The 18057-nt window shown below is 42.3% G+C and overlaps 1 protein-coding gene across 8 annotated transcripts in view; it reads left to right on the top strand.

Moving 5' to 3' along the window:
- Positions 1–18057, top strand: part of hdac4 (histone deacetylase 4) — a 165994-nt gene that overhangs the window by 117688 nt on the left and 30249 nt on the right. For 7 of the 8 annotated variants that reach the window (XM_060876829.1, XM_060876836.1, XM_060876830.1 and 4 more), the window contains 10 exons: positions 694–822; positions 979–1091; positions 1663–1779; positions 2291–2495; positions 5788–5981; positions 9838–10047; positions 10978–11164; positions 11984–12117; positions 15114–15216; positions 16198–16244. In XM_060876829.1, coding sequence (XP_060732812.1) covers positions 694–822; positions 979–1091; positions 1663–1779; positions 2291–2495; positions 5788–5981; positions 9838–10047; positions 10978–11164; positions 11984–12117; positions 15114–15216; positions 16198–16244 — 1439 coding nt within the window. The remainder of the gene's footprint in view (positions 1–693; positions 823–978; positions 1092–1662; positions 1780–2290; positions 2496–5787; positions 5982–9837; positions 10048–10977; positions 11165–11983; positions 12118–15113; positions 15217–16197; positions 16245–18057) is intronic. The other variant, XM_060876831.1, reaches the window with a different exon arrangement.

Here is an 18057-nt window from a genome sequence, read left to right as displayed (position 1 = left end):
TTTGCACAGACTATTGCTTTCTTGCTGAAGCTAGCATGATCCAGTTCACACTTCCAAATGACATCATTACAGTCTGACATCCACACTTTTTCATGAAGACTGTGAAACCAGTGCTAGTTATTTTTTAGATTTAATTTACCTTGACATAGACGGGGTAGTACTGGTGAATCCTCTGTTTTGACCTGTATTTTTGAGTGGGGTTTTGTTTTTCACTGCTTTTTTTATTGCTTTATTCATTTCTCAACTTATTTCATTTTATTTATGTTTACTTCTTCTTGGCATTCATTTTATTGTAAAGCACATCGGCAGCCACTTGTCCTTTAATTGTGCTATATAATTGAAGGCGACTTGACTCTGAAGCAGCCCTGTGAAAACTGGAAGCAAAATTATCAATGCAAAGTTGTAATAAATTCAGTGCAGTAAAGAGAATTTTAGAAAAACCTTAACCCAGAGTCTTGCCAAAAAAATTGTTTTGCGGTGCAGGTGTCAAAGGGTCGCTCTGGTAGAGATTAACCTAAAGCAGAATTTGAAGTTTGTGTGTTTTTGATTTCGAAATCACCTTATTAATGTGATATCTTTGGCAAACACAGGTTAGCAGATTAGTATCAGATTATGTGTAGAAAGGAAGGAAGGATTTGAGCATGATATGACAGGCTCCAATGTGAACACAGCGTGTGTTTGTGCTCCCCGCAGCGTCAGAGCCGAATCTGAAACTGCGCTCCAGGCTGAAGCAGAAGGTGACGGAGCGACGGAGCAGTCCGTTGCTGCGGAGGAGGGACGGCCCCGTAACCACAGCCAAGAAACGCTCTCTGGACGTGACAGGTGAGTGACTCAATAACAAAACCCACAAGTAAGAGCTGGTCTTTCAGAGCAGCCTGTTGGAGTGAGTTACCAACAGCAGGCTAGTCAACACTGATCAGACCTTGTGTCCGTCTGCTTTATAAATTTGTTTTATTTATTTAATTACTTCTTTTTAAGAATCAGCTTGTAACAGTGCACCGGGCTCTGGGCCGAGTTCACCCAACAACAGCTCCAACAACATCACTAATGAGAACGGCATCACCAGCTCAATCTCCAACAGCCCAGTGGAGGTACAGCTCACATTGCACATTGTACTTCAGCCTCAGTTCAGACTTTAAATCAGCTGCTTTTATTTAGTTATTTTTCCCGCACCAGGCAAAAGCATGACTTTAGTGTCTATATACACACTGTGCGATTGCATACCGTGGTGGTATATTTATTCATTCATCATAAATTCACTTTGCTTTATTTTCAGCTTTTAAAAGAGGAGCAGTGCGATTAAGGAGCAGTCTTTTTTTAATTGACATATTTATACATTAGCAGGAATACAGTTTTATAATGTACACTATTTCCTGTTTGTTTCCTGTTGGTTTAAAATGAGAATGAACACTTTTTTTTGTTGCCAGTTTTTCTAAATAACTGTGACAGAATGAATATAGACATTATCCAACAGCCATACTGCTGCGTTACATACAGAAGCTCTAGAGTGCTTATATTATAGTGTGTGTGTATGTGTGTGTGTGAGCGAGTGCACATGTTTTTTACACAAACCACACAGAGCCACTAGTTATGATCACAGCGTTTATTCGTGTGTGTGTGTGTGTGTGTGTGTGTGTGTGTGTGTGTCTTGCTCTTTTCCAGCCTTCCCTGGCACATCGTCTTGCCAGCAGAGAGGGTCCTGTTAGCCAGCTGTCTCTGTACACATCCCCCTCCCTCCCAAATATCACTCTGGGCTTGCCAGCCACCGGCTCCACCACTGTGAGTGGCTCCATCTCACTTTCACTCTCTCTCTCTCTCTCTCTCTCTCTCACTCTTGCTTACTCTTATCCTCTCTCACACACAGATTTCTCACTCTGCCTATCTTTAGCTCAATGCCTTGTCTTTATTGCTTTGTATGCATTCCCTCCTCCCTTTCCATGCTTTCATCTCTGACGTATTCTCCCCTATTCTCTGACACTGCCTTTGCTCTGGTCGGTCACCAAGATGAAGAGTCCACATAGAAGGCTCCTGTCTGGATGGTCAGCGTGCTGTATGTGGCTTTTCAGCGCCACTACCATTTCAGAAAGGACCCATTGAGACACAATAACTGACCGCTGCTTGCTGACCCCTCAGAAATACAGATCTAACACACACATTGATTTTGAGAGAAACACAGTCTCTGTGGCTTGACTTTTTGAGCTTTGATACATTCCTTTCATTTCTTTGCTTTTACATTTCACACACTGGTTTGCTTTCTTTGCCTTTGTTTCTTGCCGCTGTCTTTCACCAGGTGGCGTCTGGTCAGCAGGAGGGTGAGCGGCTGGCGATAGCAGGCCTGCAGCCCGGATTACCCATAACCACTCCGTTCATCACTGGAGCCCACCTTCCCTCATATCTGGCTGCCTCTGCCTTGGAGCGAGAGGGAGGCTCCGCCCACAACCCTCTGCTGCAGCACATGGCCATGCTGGAGCAGTCACAGAATCCCCTGGTTTCAGGTATATATTACACTTTAAGTTTGGGTTTATACATGCCTTTATCTGTGTGTATCTATGATGGATTCCACGACAGTTTTACAATGTCCACGACACATGGAGGACTAACACATTTCCTTGATTTTCCTGTCTAGGGTTAGTGTTTGGATTTAAAAAATAAAACCTTTAATAGCCTACATACAGGTTGCATAGCTATATCGAGGATTGTGTATATTGTAATAAATGTAATGAGCCATTTTTCACTATCAGACTAATTTCAGGACAATCAGCGACGTGAAAAATTTCAATAAACTCTTTGGTTAAAGATCGGTTCAGCAAATAACACGGCGGGTTGGTGCATCATCAAGCTGGATGTCCATCTTCGCTCTAAGCGCTGCTTTATGAACATTATCCCTTACAAATTGCCATCAATTTGTGCTGATTGGCTCTGAGGAAGCTTTATTTTAATGAAATTAGTCATAGACAATGTTAATTAGCCTCCCACTGAGCTCGGCATGGCAGCTACAGGAAGGTCGATACTTCTGCACAGCCGACAGAGAGAGAGAGAGATTTCGGTGACATAGTCGACTCTCTGCTCGCACTGACTCGCTTCTGTATCATGAACGTCTGTGCAGAGCCCTTCTCCTCCACCTCATCTCATCTGTTCAAGAGATTATTGAAATCAGTGCGCAGGAAGCACACAGCACAGGCACTGCAGAGAGGGTGAACAGTGTTGATTGTGCTTTACCATAGGAAGAGCACCGTTACACAGTGCCACTTAGGAGAAGTCAAGTGGAGTCATCTCAGTTTCCCAGCCACACCACATAGCACACACTGACTGTTCACTGTTAAGTGATGAATATACATACTAAGGTCTGTCTGATGCGGATATTTTGCCACTGATACCGAGCAGCACCGGTAACGATTCATAGATTTCATAAACACCATCAGCCTGTGCCTTTTTATTCTGAGAAGAGAACAAGTTCACGTTTGATTCTGATTCCTCTTCTAGTATTTTCCTCATGTAGTTCTGAGGAAATTGTTTTCACATCTGCCTTGCTCATTAGCGATCTAAATCTACAGCCAGATTTCTGCCAAGCAGCTTTGTGACGGTGTCTATTGTTAAACGCTCAATACAAATAAAATGGAATTGAAATTTAATTAACTGACAATGCTGAAATTTCATAGTAGAGAAAAGCGCATAATCTGGTGCTGCGAGTAGCTCTCTAAGCATTTGTCTCATCGTTCTGCTCCTGACGCTTCCAGAAGCATCCAAGGGAGCATGATTGCACGTTACAAATAAACTGTGTTCACACATGACAAGTAAATCATTGGCAGTAATTACGGCCTCCTATAGCTTTACAATATGTTTAGCTGTTGTTTCAAGAAAACAATTGTTTCCTTTTCTGACATTAAAAGAAATATTGGTGATTTCTTTTTAGCTGGCTCTCACTCAGTAAACTGTTAGTTCTGTCATCAGGGGATCATGAGCTTGAATCTTAACAATGACACAGACCTGTGGGAGCAAAATTATTTGTGTTGTCCGGGTGGGAGGGGCATAGTGTCTTTCACCGACAATCAGAGCAACAATAAAAAAATCGCAGTTGTTTCAAGAAGAGCTGAAAAAGCAGCTTTTTTTTTTTTTTTTTTTTTGTCATTTCAACCATGTATAGTTGACGCAATACATAGTGAAACAAGGTCCATGATGCTACATAGAACAAAGAGAGAGCTACATAGAACACAGAGCTGAGGACTTAAGTTAGTAAACCCTAGCCACCTAAAGTGCATCTGTGCAACCTGGTGCAAACAGTGCAAGACAAAATACAGTGCAAACAAACACTACAAAACACATACACAAAAGCAGCGCTGAACAGGGTACATACTGTATATTCTACAGTACATGTGCAAAAATACTGGAATGAGCACTTAATATAATAGCAGCTGTTGTATGAGGTATTGTTTGTTAGCTCTTATATGTGGAAGAGGGCAAATAGCACTTTTCTCCAAGAGTGTTATGCCGCATGTGATGCGGTCATGCGGTTGCAGAGGAACGCATGTTCTCCTACATCGATCCTCCCGCATGGTAGCTTTTACTGGCTGATGGGAGGGAACTGGCAGGTGACTAAATTTTGGATGAAATAAGAAAAACTCTTTAAGAAAATCCATATTTATCGGTTGAGTTTAACAGCTTACCTAAAAATGTACCTCTCATTCTGTTTTCTTTGGCTCAGGGCTTAGAGATTGTGATGTTTGTCAGCTTACTCAGGAACATTACACCGTACTGCATTGCGTTTCCTGTCAAGTATGAATCAGTGTTCTAAGCCAAGTGAGCTGTATATTTATTGTCAAGCCATTTGTGTTTATATAACAATTTTAAAGACAACACCAGTGTTTTGCCCCAGCGTTTACAGCTCTACTACTGCTCTACTGGTGCATTATGTAAATATAAACCTTATAGATTTGCATCTTGTATATCGGTACACCCAAACTGTCACAATTAAGGGTTAACCCTTTACATCTTTTAGATATTATCAGCATGCATCAAACATTTTGTGTAGTGCATAACTTTAGAAGTTCCGGTGAAACTTTTACGTCGTTTTTTTTTCATAGGCTGCCACATTGTCAAATTAGGATGACAGATTAGATGGGAGAAAGAATGAATGGGTGGATGGATGGATGAATGAATAGATAAATGGTTAAATGAGAGGATGAATGAGATGATGGATAGATGTATGAGAAGATGAGAGAAAGGATTGGTAGAAGGAGGGCTCAATGAGAGGATGGATGGATGGATGGATGGATGAGAAGATGGATAGATGGATGAGAAGATGAGAGAAAAGGATTGGGAGAAGGAGGGATCAATGAGAGGATGGATGGATGTTGGGATGGATGATATGATGATGAATGAATGGGTGATGGGATGGATAGATGATGGGATAGGTGATGAGATGGATAAATGAATAGATGAGAAAATGAGAGGAAGGATTGGTAGAAGGGGGATCGATGGATGGATGGATTGATGAATGAGAGGATGGATAGATGGATGAGAAGATGAGAGAAAAGGATTGGTAGAAGGAGGGATCAATGAGAGGTTGGATGGATGATGGGTGATGGGGTGGAGGGATGGATAGATGATGGGATTGGTGATGAGATGGATGAATGAATGGATGAGAAAATGAGAGGAAGGATTGGTAGAAGGGGATCAATGAGAGGATGGATGGATGGATGGAAGGATGGATGGATGGAAGGATGGATGGATGAATGGGGTAAATGGATTGATGAGATGACAATAATCTTTGTGTCTGTGTGTGTCCAGGTCTGAGCAGTCTGCCTTTGCAATCACCCTCCATCCATAAGCTGCGTCCTCACCGGCCATTGGGTCGAACCCAGTCAGCGCCGCTGCCCCAGAACACACAGGCCCTGCAGCAGCTTGTGGTCCAGCAGCAGCACCAGCAGTTCCTGGTCAAACAGAAACAGCACTTCCAGCAACAGCAACTGCACATCAGCAAGGTGCAGTACACACCCTCCATCTCTCCATCCCTCCCTCTGTTCTCTTACTATCTCTCTTCTTCCCTTCCCTTTCCTTCTTCCTGTTCTGTCACTCCCTGTATTTTCCTTGTCACTATGGCAACCAGGAAGATGCACATCCTTTATTTGGTCACACACATCTTTTGGTGTTTGAGGGTGTGCGTGTGTGTGTGAGGGTGTGTGAGCGTGTGTGTGTGTGTGAGCATGTGTGTGTGTGTGTGAGGGTGTGTGTGAGCTGCTCTCTTAATGTAATGTCATGTGATGAGTGTGGGCGTAGAGAATTACTTCAATGAATGATTCCCCTCCATTCTTTCTTTCTCCTCTTTTTCTTTGTCACGCTCTCTCCCTTTAATTCACTCTGTCTATTTCCTTCTCTCATTTTTCTCCGACTCTCTCTCTTTCTCTCTCTCTCTCTCTTTCTCCCTCTCTCTTTGCCTGTCTTTCTTTCGTTTTCTATTTCTCTCCCCTCACCATTTTTTTTCTTCATTATTTACCTTCTCACTCTATCTTTTCTTTCTGTAACTCTGTTCTCCTTTTCCATTATTCATGTCTTTCTCTTGCTCTTTTTGTCATGTGGTTTTCCCTCCATCTGTTTTCATTTTTCTCTCTTTCTCTTGCTTTCTCTCACTATTCTCCTTTTCCCTTATTCATCTCTCATCTCTCATCTTTCTGTATCTTTTGCCTGTCTCTCTCTCTCGCTCTCTCTCTCTCTCTCTCTCTCTCTCTCTCTAATTCATGAATTTTAGATAACAGCTGTTGCCACAACATTAAGTAGACTAAAGTAGAAAAAATAATAGCCCCCTATTCTCTGTGTTGTGTGTGTATGTTGTATGTCTGTCGCAGTGTTAGATCTGGAGAGGGCTGATGTCATTACCACAGTTTAGCCTCAGGATCTGCACACACACACACACACACACACACACACACACACACACACACACAGGCTGGCGATGAGAGGTGGCTTTCGTTAGCAGGCCGAGCTCCCAGGATGAGGAGAAGCCTTCACTAAATCGCTCTTTCCCTGGAAGTGGCGTTGTTTGCCGCTCATTCTGCAGACGCTAGAAGAATGTAATACCTCTGTGGCATTTCCCGTGTTTACCTGCACAGTTAGGAACTGCTGCAGGAAAGATATGTGCACCACACAATCATGTGAAGTGCTTAGAGCGAGGAAGACTTTTACTCTCATGCAGCTGCATTTCTGAATGTGTAAGCGCTGTGTGTTTAGTTTGCACTCCTCTTTACACATACAAACCATGTGTCCGTGTATGTGTTTATATGTTTCTACAGAATTCTAGGTAGCTATGTTTGTTTATGAGCTAGCTGCTTCATGGAAAATCTTTACTACTCATTCTTTCATTTAATCTGTTCGACTTTTTTTTTTTCTCTCCCTCTTCTGTCTCTCTACTGTTCTTTCACGTTGTGCAAAGAGCAGTTTAATCACTGCTTACACAGCCACACGGTGAATTTCCACTGTAAATGAGTAAGAATGTGAAAAGAGCAATGAGAGAGAGGGAGAGAGGGGTGCGGAAAGAAAGAAAATTGAAAAAAGCAAAGTTTGTTTAGAGAACTAAGGACAGGGTTGCGGCATTGCCAAGCACTCTGACGTCAAAGATGTTCCCTTGGCTCAGGGCCACAGTGCTGTGCTGTTGCCAGTGTTGGCTCCAGTTCCCATGTGTGTCCGTGTGTGTGTGTGTGTGTGTGTGATCTTGTCGTGGTGATAGGGAAGGAGGCAGTTTTTCCAGAAAGCAGGCAAATTCAAGGGTGGGGTGTCAGCACCCATAAAAGAACAAAACCTCCTGCATTTCTTTCCTCGTATCTCTGTCCTCCCCTCTTCTCCCTCGCTCTGCACTCTGTGTTATGACATGCTCTTGTTTCAGATTCTCAGCACAGGAGATCCGTGTTTATGGTTTGATCACGTTGCTGGCCCGTGTGTGCGTAAGCCGTTTCTCATGGTGTAGTGTCTGTTGAGCTCCTGTGGTGAAGTTCACCTTTTCGTTCTTCAGTAACAGATCCTGCGCCACTCCTAGAGCGAGAGCCGATGACTCTCACAGCCTGCTGACTCGTCAGGCTTCAGCACCGTTTGTGCTTTTCTGTAGTTAATTCTTCGTAATTGCTTCTCTGTAAATAAGGCTGTGGAGCATTAGGGGTGCTGACAAAGCCGGCAGAAACAATACGCTTTATGGAAATCTTCTTCCATCGAGCAAGGAAATCGGGGCGGAAAACCATCTGCAGCCTTCTTTAGATCGGACCTGAGCAAGTCTAGATGGTGGAAGGTGTAGTTTTTCCCCCCTTGTCAATCAGACAATTATAGATGTCTGTTAGAACAACTTATTGCTCTCCTCCGGTTGTGTTGGTTGGCAGTGAGGTTCAAAGGGTTAAGAGTTCAAACCCCAGCGCTGCCAAGCTTCAATAGTTTGTTGCCTTTATGCAAGACCCTCAGCTTTTAACTGCTCAGATATATCCTGTCTCAACTGGAAGACACTTTGGATTAAAGCGTCAGCCAAATATGTAAATGTAATTGTGTTCAGATGGCCGGTGTCGTCTTGTGGAAAGCATGTGTTAGCCTTAACAGTCAGGATTTTCTGGTTATGCAATAGGAGAGATTTAGCACCCTATTTTGCATCTTTTGTGTGACGCTCAATAGGAACATCTCTGCATGGCCGTAATAGATGTGTTTTTTTTTTTTCTAGGCTTTAACCTGTACATGCATAAAATAAAAACCACAGAAATGTACTGAAGCAGCAAAATGCTTTTTAAAAATACAGTAAATGCACCGTTACTCTGCAGCCATCTGCTTATCTTCCACTGTGATAACGCAGTTTGTGTTATTGTTACTTTAGCTCTCCACCACAGTATATTGGAGTTGAAAGTAAATAATGAACATGGGTCCAAAGTGCAGACTTTCTGCACATTCAAACGAGTCGAATGCTGTTGGAATCACAGCACTTTTTATATGCAGACGCACGTGTTTTTAAGTGACCAGAAGTCATTGGACATGCTGGGCTGCTGGGCTGTTTCATAGCCATGTATAAAAAAAACCCTCCTAAGTTCTCCTCCAAATAAGGATAAAAGGAATTGAGTTGATTTCATGTGCATAGTGATATGACTGCTGACAAGAGCAGCAAGATGAATATCGATGTGTACAGGGCTATATATTGTGCTCCAAATGCTTTAAAACCTATTGGACAGATGGACAATAACCTGAGACATACTTCGAAAGCAACCCAAAACATTTTTCAAGGCAAAGAACCGGGCACGCATTTCAGTTCCTTAAAGAACAAGCGAAAAGTAAAGATAGCTTCAGTAAAATCCTGGCACATCATCACCAGAGAGGAAATCCATTGACTGGTGATGTCTAAGACTTCAGACTTCACACAGCCAAAGATCTGCAAACAAATACATAGAAAAGACGTTTTGATTTAAGAAGAAGGGCCACGTATGCAAAGTGCTGTAGTTCCTATAGTGTTACGTATGCCCTAAATATGTATGAGTGTATATTAAATATTCTGATAGAGCCTAGTATTGCCCCTGATGTCCTCCAAATGCAGACAGTTTCAAAGCAACAGTTACCAGACCCACTTGACCAGAGTGACTGAACAGAAGCGAGTACCTGTTCGATGTAGTGCAGCAACAAATACCTTTATAAATACATGTGCTCATTTCATTGCTGAGCCTTTGTTGTTCAGATGACTCAGATGTTCAGACAGCCAGCGGATGTTCATGGGTGCCAGTACAATACAGCGAACAGTCTGCAGATTTTGAGGGCTGATTGTGCAAGGACTGAAAAAAAAAACCTTTTCATTCACTCGTTTCATTCATATATGTTTCATTTTTGCAGATTATGGCCACTAAACCAAACGAGCCAGGCAGGCAGCACGAGAGTCACCCGGAGGAGACGGAGGAGGAGCTGAGGGAGCACCAAGCACTGAACGACCCGGCTGAAGGCCTGCTGCATGGAGTCACCATCAAACAGGAGCCTCCTGATCAGCTGGAGGAAGAGTTGCAGCAGCGAGAAAGACAGGCAGAGCACGAGCTGATCTTCAGACAGGTCAGACACTTGTTAGAGGTCCAGATGGAACCAAAAATATTCGTTTTACCTTTTACTTAAAGCCTAAATGATAGTTTGTGTTTTTAAGATATGTATTTAAGATATACAGAGACATTACTGATTACATTTCGTCTCAGCCTGCTACTGGCATTTGAATGTGTTCTGGGCTGTATATCTGATTTTTGGCTTAGGCTTAAAAATAACTCTGACACCCACACAGTCACGAACGAACCTACAGACGCGCACGCACACACCACCGTGTCTCAGCACGCCCCCGCTCCACTGAGGCCACTAGCTTTAACTGTGTGTTTCAGTCAGCAGGAGCGAGTGTATCCATCTCTCCACAGCCCCAACACACACACATACACACACACAGTGATTTACACAGGCTTTCAGGTTAGTGACAGCAGAGGGAGGCATTCTGGGTTATGTAGCATCTATATGTCAAAATAGGCTTAGTTTATTCAGGGTTGATGGGCAAGTCTGGAAACCAGCCAAATGTTAAATGGTAAATGTTTTGGAAAACATTCATATTATGTTTATATACTCGGATATGTTAATATTAGATATTTGCTGCATTAGTGGACCTAATCAGAGTTCAGGTTTTTTTCCCCCTGTTCAGATATTAAAATAGTACTGTTAAACCCTGAAGCTGACGGTCAATTCTTTAGGTCATCAAGGATGAACGTGTTTCTGTAAAAATTTATAAAAGTTTATGAACAGGTCCATAAATGTAAAAGGGCTATATTGCTTATATTTCACACTTTTCTCCCAACACTTGTTTGGCTTTTTACTTCCTTTGTCACTGTTGGAACCTTGGAGCAATGTTATGTAAAGATCGCCATCTTCTGGTAGTGTTTAGTAACTACATGTTCGTTCAAGACTTCAGAAATTCAAGTATCGCTGTTTCCTTTCTTCCTCTCCGAGCAGCAGGCTCTCCTTTTGGAACAGCAGAGGATCCATCAACTAAGAAACTACCAGGCGTCGATGGAGGCCGCTGGCCTGTCCGTCACTTTACCAGGGCACCGTCCCCTGTCCAGAGCTCAGTCCTCTCCTGCCTCTGCAACGTTCCCAATTGTAGTGCAGGAACCTCCGTCTAAGCCACGCTTCACCACCGGTCAGTACCATCAGCACTCTCATTCAAAAATAATCCAGTGAACAGTGACAAATGTAAAAGTTCATATTTGTGTCATGTTAAACCTCCTTTTTTCCACAGGTATGTTTCATCATCTGTTACTGACTTGGTTTGTGTTTCACAATCACAATCGATATCACGCTTTTTCTTTGTTTTCACTAGATGAAAAACGCAATAAGATTTCAACAATCTGTCCTTAGGGTTGCATTATTTTAGTAATTGCTTTAAATGTGTTTGAATTATTCTTACAGTGTATTTATTGGCTACAATTATACATACAGTTATACCAAGTGTAACAAATCAATACAATTATTCCAGTGATTTGTTCGCACATACTAGAACATTGCTCATTCATCTCTCTCTCTCTCTCTCTCTCTCTCTCTCTCTCTCCCCCTCCCCCTTTTCCCTCTTCCTATTCATGCAGTAATTTTGTTCTCAGCTGTCTTTGAGCTTGTCTCACACTCTCAAAACTTGCTGAAAGGACAAACATGCCTTTACAGGTCTTTGCAGATAGTCATCATACAAAAAAGATCTGTCCATCCCTTCTTAAAGGAGAGTGTGATTCAGAGAGAGAAAGAAAGCGAGATGGAGAGAGAGAGAGAGAGAGAGAGAGAGAAAGAGAGAGTCTTCTTTTGTCAATTTAAATCTATTCTGATATTCTAGTGTTCATGATGGCTGCATTTGTGTATTTGTAGTTTAACAAATTGTTTACTTGGTTAATTTGCTATTGCATTGGTCTTGGATTTAATGATGGTGATGCTGATGATGATGTGGTGTGTGTGTGTGTCTGTACGCTCACAGGGCTGGTGTATGATACTCTAATGCAGAAGCACCAGTGTATGTGTGGCAACACTAACACCCACCCAGAGCATGCCGGCCGAATCCAGAGTATCTGGTCCAGACTGCAGGAGACCGGACTGCGCAGCAAGTGTGAGGTAGCAAAATCATTTTATTTATTTATTTATTTATTTATTTTACTTTCAATTTCCCTCTTACTGGTTTATGAACTTAGTAAACTTAGATCGAAATCGTATACATCAGGAAAGTCATTCATACTTATACCACAGGCCTTCAGGGTTCAGTTGCTGTCTCTCAGAGTTTTGCATGTTCTCCTCATGTCTGTGTGGGTTTCCTGCAGGGTCTCTTTTTATTTTATTTATTTACCTTTATTTTACCAGGAAGTCTCATTGAGATCAAAAATCTCTTTTACAAGAGAGACCTGGCCAAGGTAGCAGCCATACATAAACACAACATAGTAAAAACATACATACATACAATGCAAGGACTTCTTCAAGAAAAACAGCTACATGTCTCCTTTACCACATTTTTTATGATGGTCTTAAATGTATTTGTTCTTATTTGGTCTTAAATGTATTTGTTCTCTGCTTTCCTCCCACCTCTCAATAACACGCCAGTAATATGATTGGATATTCCTCATTGCCCCTAGGTGTGGGGGAGTGAGTGTGTTCTCAGGGTAATCTCCAGGTTCAGCCCTGTCACAATATTCCTGCAGATGCATAGAAGAATAACGCAATTCTCACTTTACACTACAAAAGCGATGACTCGGGCGATTTTGTGAGTGCAGTGTATTTTTCTTGTCTCTAGAGGGTGCTAAAAAGCCACAATTACACCACAAACACTGACCAAAGTCTGTCAGTCTGTCCCAGTATTCATACTAGTGCCAAGACTGGCCAAGGTGTGACACATAATGGTCTGTCTGAGCTGAAGATTGTGTCAAGAGTCCTGCATTAGTGATACACACCTCACTGATTGTTGTTCTGTCAAACTTATAGTATATTAACACTCAGCTCTAAGCAACTACAGTAGTTGCTAAGCAACATGACAGTTAAATAATAGGCTGTTTTATGGGCAATAAATGTAGGTTAAGTGTAAATATGTTATTGATTATAGGTTTAAAACCTGGCGCATTCATACAGTTTTGTGTAAATCAAGGCTTTAGCATCAGATTCAGTCGCTGCTTAAGCAGATTTTCGAATCGGAATAATTTTCCTTTTTGAACAGTTTTATAGACGGACTGCAAATCTTTGACGTCTAATCAGTCGATTTTATCACAACAGTTTATCACAACGTCGGTATTTTATCACCGTGTTGTTCAGCCCTGTTCCTGCTGCATGATGGATTTTTTAGGGAACGACCACAGGAAGAATAGTCTTTGGGTTATTTTAATTGCCTCAGATGTTCTAGGATGAGATTTCCTTCCACAATGGAGCTTTAATCATTCAGTCGTGAAAAAGCCTAAAACCCCAAAATGAGCACTTCTGCACAGAGCACTTTTATAGCCCCGAGTACAACACGGCGAGACTCAGCGTTAGCGGGGACACCTGCAGCGGTCATTCCTCCTCACTGGCATCATACAGACCACTGACGTGCAGTGACTAAGCCCAAGTTTAATAGCTCTAACTGGATCTAATCTTTCCCACCACGCTCTTCTCCTCTTCAGTGCTCCATTGCGTCACGACCATTAGAGACGTTGCATAGCTGCCGTCTCTGTTTTCCTACAAACAAACAAGTAAACAAGGCACAGCAGCATTAGCACATCTCAGTCTCTCTCTCTTTCTCTCTCCCTCCTTCATTCCCTCCCTCCCTCCTTCATCCTCCCCGTTTGTCTCTTTCTTCGTGGTATGGGAAGTGGGTGTAGTTAGCTCTTCTGTGAGATTGTTTATTGTTCTGGGAGATGGGAACACAGAAATGGGCCTCAATTAAAGGCAGTCACGACTCTAATACCCCCTAATCTACAGCAGGGGGGCCCTTAAAGACAGTGGAGCCATTTCAGGCTGCTGCCAGCCACAGCCAGGCCCCTGAGGGCCCTTTTTAACTGCATGCGCTAGTTAAACCCATGAGCTAACCCACCCTCCGCTGCTGCAGGTGTCACCGTAGCTTACACACACACACACACACACACACACACACACACACACACACACATGTATGTATGTGCAGGTGAGGGGTTTTGGCTCGATCAGACTCCTCAGAGAACCCCTCACGGTCTGGCCGAGTGCCACAGCGCACGTTATTTCAGAGCCGCAGCTTTCCTGCTCAAGCACTTTGTTCTGGTGCACAGCACATCCAGGCTGAAACCTGAAGCTATGTTCTTACACACTGCTTCAGAGCTCAGCACAGATCATCAGGGGAAACACAACGCGGTTTTGATATCATTACAACGTACACGGCGTTAATATTTATATTAAATGATATGTTTAATGGACGTTGAAGTGATGTACTATACAGGATGCAGACCAAACACACACTTCACACAAACACCAAGGTGCTCATGTCACGTTGAGACTTTTCTGGTATAGATAACTTGTTCATCCTAAATAAAATAATGCACTCGTGTGTTAGATTTACATGAGCTGTAGTCACATGCATAATTTGCATAGAACTGAAAATAAAATTCACTTCAAATGTTACTTCAAATTGTGGCTTTGTGCACGTACATAAAACATGAAGGTTCACCTGTTGCTTTATTGAACTTAAGGGATATGAGTCTTGCTCATGACCAGTCTGGGACCCATCCTGCATTTTGAACCCTAATCTATCACAATACACCTCTGACACATACTCCTAGCTGACATTTCTGTACCTTTCGTAATTTCTCCCTTTTAAAGGTGCGATTTGTAATTTCTAATTTTTCTGGACAGCAAATTTGCCCCCCACCCTCGTTATCCACCCCACCCCACCCCTTATTTATGTATTTATTTATTTAAAAAAAAAAAAAAAAACACAGATCACAATGGCTTGAAATAGTTTCTTCAAAGCAGAGTTATACATTTAGGGTAAGCTTTTAGTTCCACTTGCAGTTCACCTCACAGGCAGAAGAGGGCTCTGAACTTTACAGGTTGCTGTTTTGAATAAAACCTTTTTGCAAGATACTTAAAACTGATGCCAGCTGTGTGTGTTATACCTACAGTGCATCCGGGGCAGGAAGGCCACACTAGAGGAACTGCAGACGGTCCACTCTGAGGCTCATGTGCTGCTCTACGGGACCAACCCACTGAGACAGAAATTAGACAGTAAGATTCATTCGAACACAAATATATAAATATATACACACACACACACACACACACACACACATGTATATATATGCAGATCCATATACAAATGTCTTGCCAACGGTGAGAGAAAGGAGCCATTTTATTGACTCATTTTCTCAGTTTGTGTGTAACCAATCAGCATAAACTTCCACCCACCCACACCCTCAATATCTCACACACACACACACACCACTTCCCCACTAATGACACTGCTGCCTCTGTAGAATTAGGCCTGTTTTCTGCTCTTCACACTAGACCCAATTCCTCCCCAAAGCTTGTTTTCCCAAACAGCACCATTTCCCCCTTTTGGCTTTCATCAGAATTGAATGTGCCCCAGAGCTGTCTGTCAAGGCCGCAAGGGAGCCTCACACAGTTTTCCATGACTTCAACCACTGCCATGCTTTTCATTCAGTGATCAAACAACATTCAGCGATTAAACACACCTCCCATGTGGTTTATCATTAGGTCCAGTGCTGCAGTTGATCAACACACACATATACACACACACACACCACTCTCTCTTTCATTCTTTACCCTTCTTTCTCTGACTTGCTCTCTCTTTTTTCTGTTGCTCTCTCTCTCTCTTTCTCTCTCTCTTTCTTTCTCTCTCTCTCTCTCTCTTTCTCTCTCTCTCTCTCTCTCTCTCTCTCTCTCTCTCTCTCTCTCTCTCTCTCTCTCTCTCTCTCTCTCTCTCTCTCTCTCTCTCTCTCTCTCTCTCTCTCTCTCTCTCTCTCTCTCTCTGCCCCCCTTTCTCTCTGCACTGCGTGAGAACTCAATGATGGACAGAGTGTTCTCAGAGCGAGAACTCTACCTGTCAGTCTCGTTTTTCACAGAATCAGACAGACAGTTGGGGGCAACACTCACATTACTAACTTGATGAAATCGGCACTTTGGAAGACCTCAGGGGTCCGAAAAGGTGATCATCACATCTTACTCTCATTCTCTTCTCCTCTGCAGGCTCTGTGACACCCATGTTTGTGAGGTTGCCCTGTGGGGGCATTGGGGTAAGTTTCTCTCTCTCTCTGCTTCTCTCATTCGCGTGTGTAAATAATGGGACTGTTTGTTCTCCAGCGAGCCCCCCCACCCCCGAAACTCTAGCGGCAACAAAAACTGTTGCTGTGCTTTCCGCCGAGCGGGTAATTGTGTCCAGATGTTTTCTATAAACAAGCTGTGTGTGTGTGAAGGGGAATGCAATGGAGGGAGGGCTAATCTTTTGTCTTTTGGAATACTGTGTGTTTGCTAGAAAAGGTGTGTGTCTGTGTTGCTTCATATTGCTTGATATTTCACGCGTGTGTGCGTGCGTGTTGTGTGCGTGGTGTTTGTGTGGGTGTGTTTGTGTGTGTGTGTGCATGTTGTTTGTGTGGGCATGTTTGTGTGCGTGTTGTGTGTGTGTGTGTGAGATCTTTCGAATGAACGGATGGCCGCTTCTTCAGTGCTGAGGGAGCAGAGCTGTGTCTATTCTACAGTCCAGAAACTGTGTGTTTTTGATGGCTGTTTCCTTCCGTGTCTAAATGAATAGGCCGGAGTTTATCTAAACTCCATCTGCCACATCTGTAGTGTTTGAGTTACCACACAAAAGCAATTCATCAGCTTCCCCTGTCCTTGGAAAAATGCACAATTCACTCATCATCATATTATGTTGTGGGTTTAGTATTTATTAACATTTTATTGGTATAATTGTAATAACATGATACTGTGTTTATAAGGTTTTCTGTAAGAACTTTTCTGTAAGGAGTCTCCAGTGTCGCTCTTCAGCACAGAGGCCTGATGTCTCAGCTGGATTTTTTTGGGCTGACATTTTTAACTCCCAAGTCAAAATAAAATAAGATGCCGCTGAAAGAACAACACTTTATAGCTGCTATTAGACGAGTGTCAACAGGAAAATAACTTGCTTTGTGAAACAATACACTTTAACTTTAAAAACAAATTGCAATAATTGGCGAATTGCAAAGTGGCATATGAAGAATAAAATGACTCTTGCTGGAATTGCAGTTATTAGAAAATACTTACTTATTATTTCTTATAATTGCACACCCCATTGTGTTCAACTCCTTATTCATTTAGCAATTTATAAAATGACATTTTCCAGTATTTTCCTAACTACATTTATACAAGCCCTTTACATAAACATAAATTTTTTAGTTGTGTTATAAGCAGAGATGGAACAATACCTCTTTTTTTCTTTGCCATTATTGATCCTGACACATTGAATAAACCGCTACACATCTGGTGTTGTGTTTCTACAAATGAAGCTTGAAAAATGTTATTTATTTGTTTGTTTGTTTGCTTGTTTGTTTATTTGACTCATTGGCCTAAAAATCAATTAGTGATTTAAGTAGAAATATAATATTAAATTCTAACAAATAAAACAAGAAATGTCTCATGTTTCAACAAGAAATCACAGTCATGTCTCTGTATATGTAAATATTTCTGTTTACAAAAAAAAAAAAAAAAAAAATCCCAATCCAGTTGCAGTCTTTTGTTAAGGGCTACGATCTAGCGCTAAACCGATCTAGCATCTACACCGCAGAGCTTAACTTGAAAAAAACACTAGTTAGTTTCCTTTCCTCGTTTGTCCCTCTCTGAGCATGTCGGCGTAAAGTATTTATTAATGAGCTGTGGCTGTGGGATGTGAGTGCTGGAGTAATGAAGGTGTGTATATGATGTGGCTGAGGGGATGTAGGTTAACCCCCATCAGCGCTGTTTGCTGGGTGATGAATAGCAGGCGGTCCTGGCAGGCTGCTGCAGTAGACCCGTTGCAGCTTGGTGAGAAACAGAAGGTCTCTGGACTCTTTTATGGAAATGGAAGAAAATTGT

This window comes from Tachysurus vachellii, chromosome 8, assembly GCF_030014155.1.
Source record: "Tachysurus vachellii isolate PV-2020 chromosome 8, HZAU_Pvac_v1, whole genome shotgun sequence".
Classification (NCBI taxonomy): Eukaryota; Metazoa; Chordata; class Actinopteri; order Siluriformes; family Bagridae; genus Tachysurus; species Tachysurus vachellii.
The sequence above is the reverse complement of the archived record's forward strand: the minus strand, read 5'-3'. Positions and strand labels throughout refer to the sequence as shown.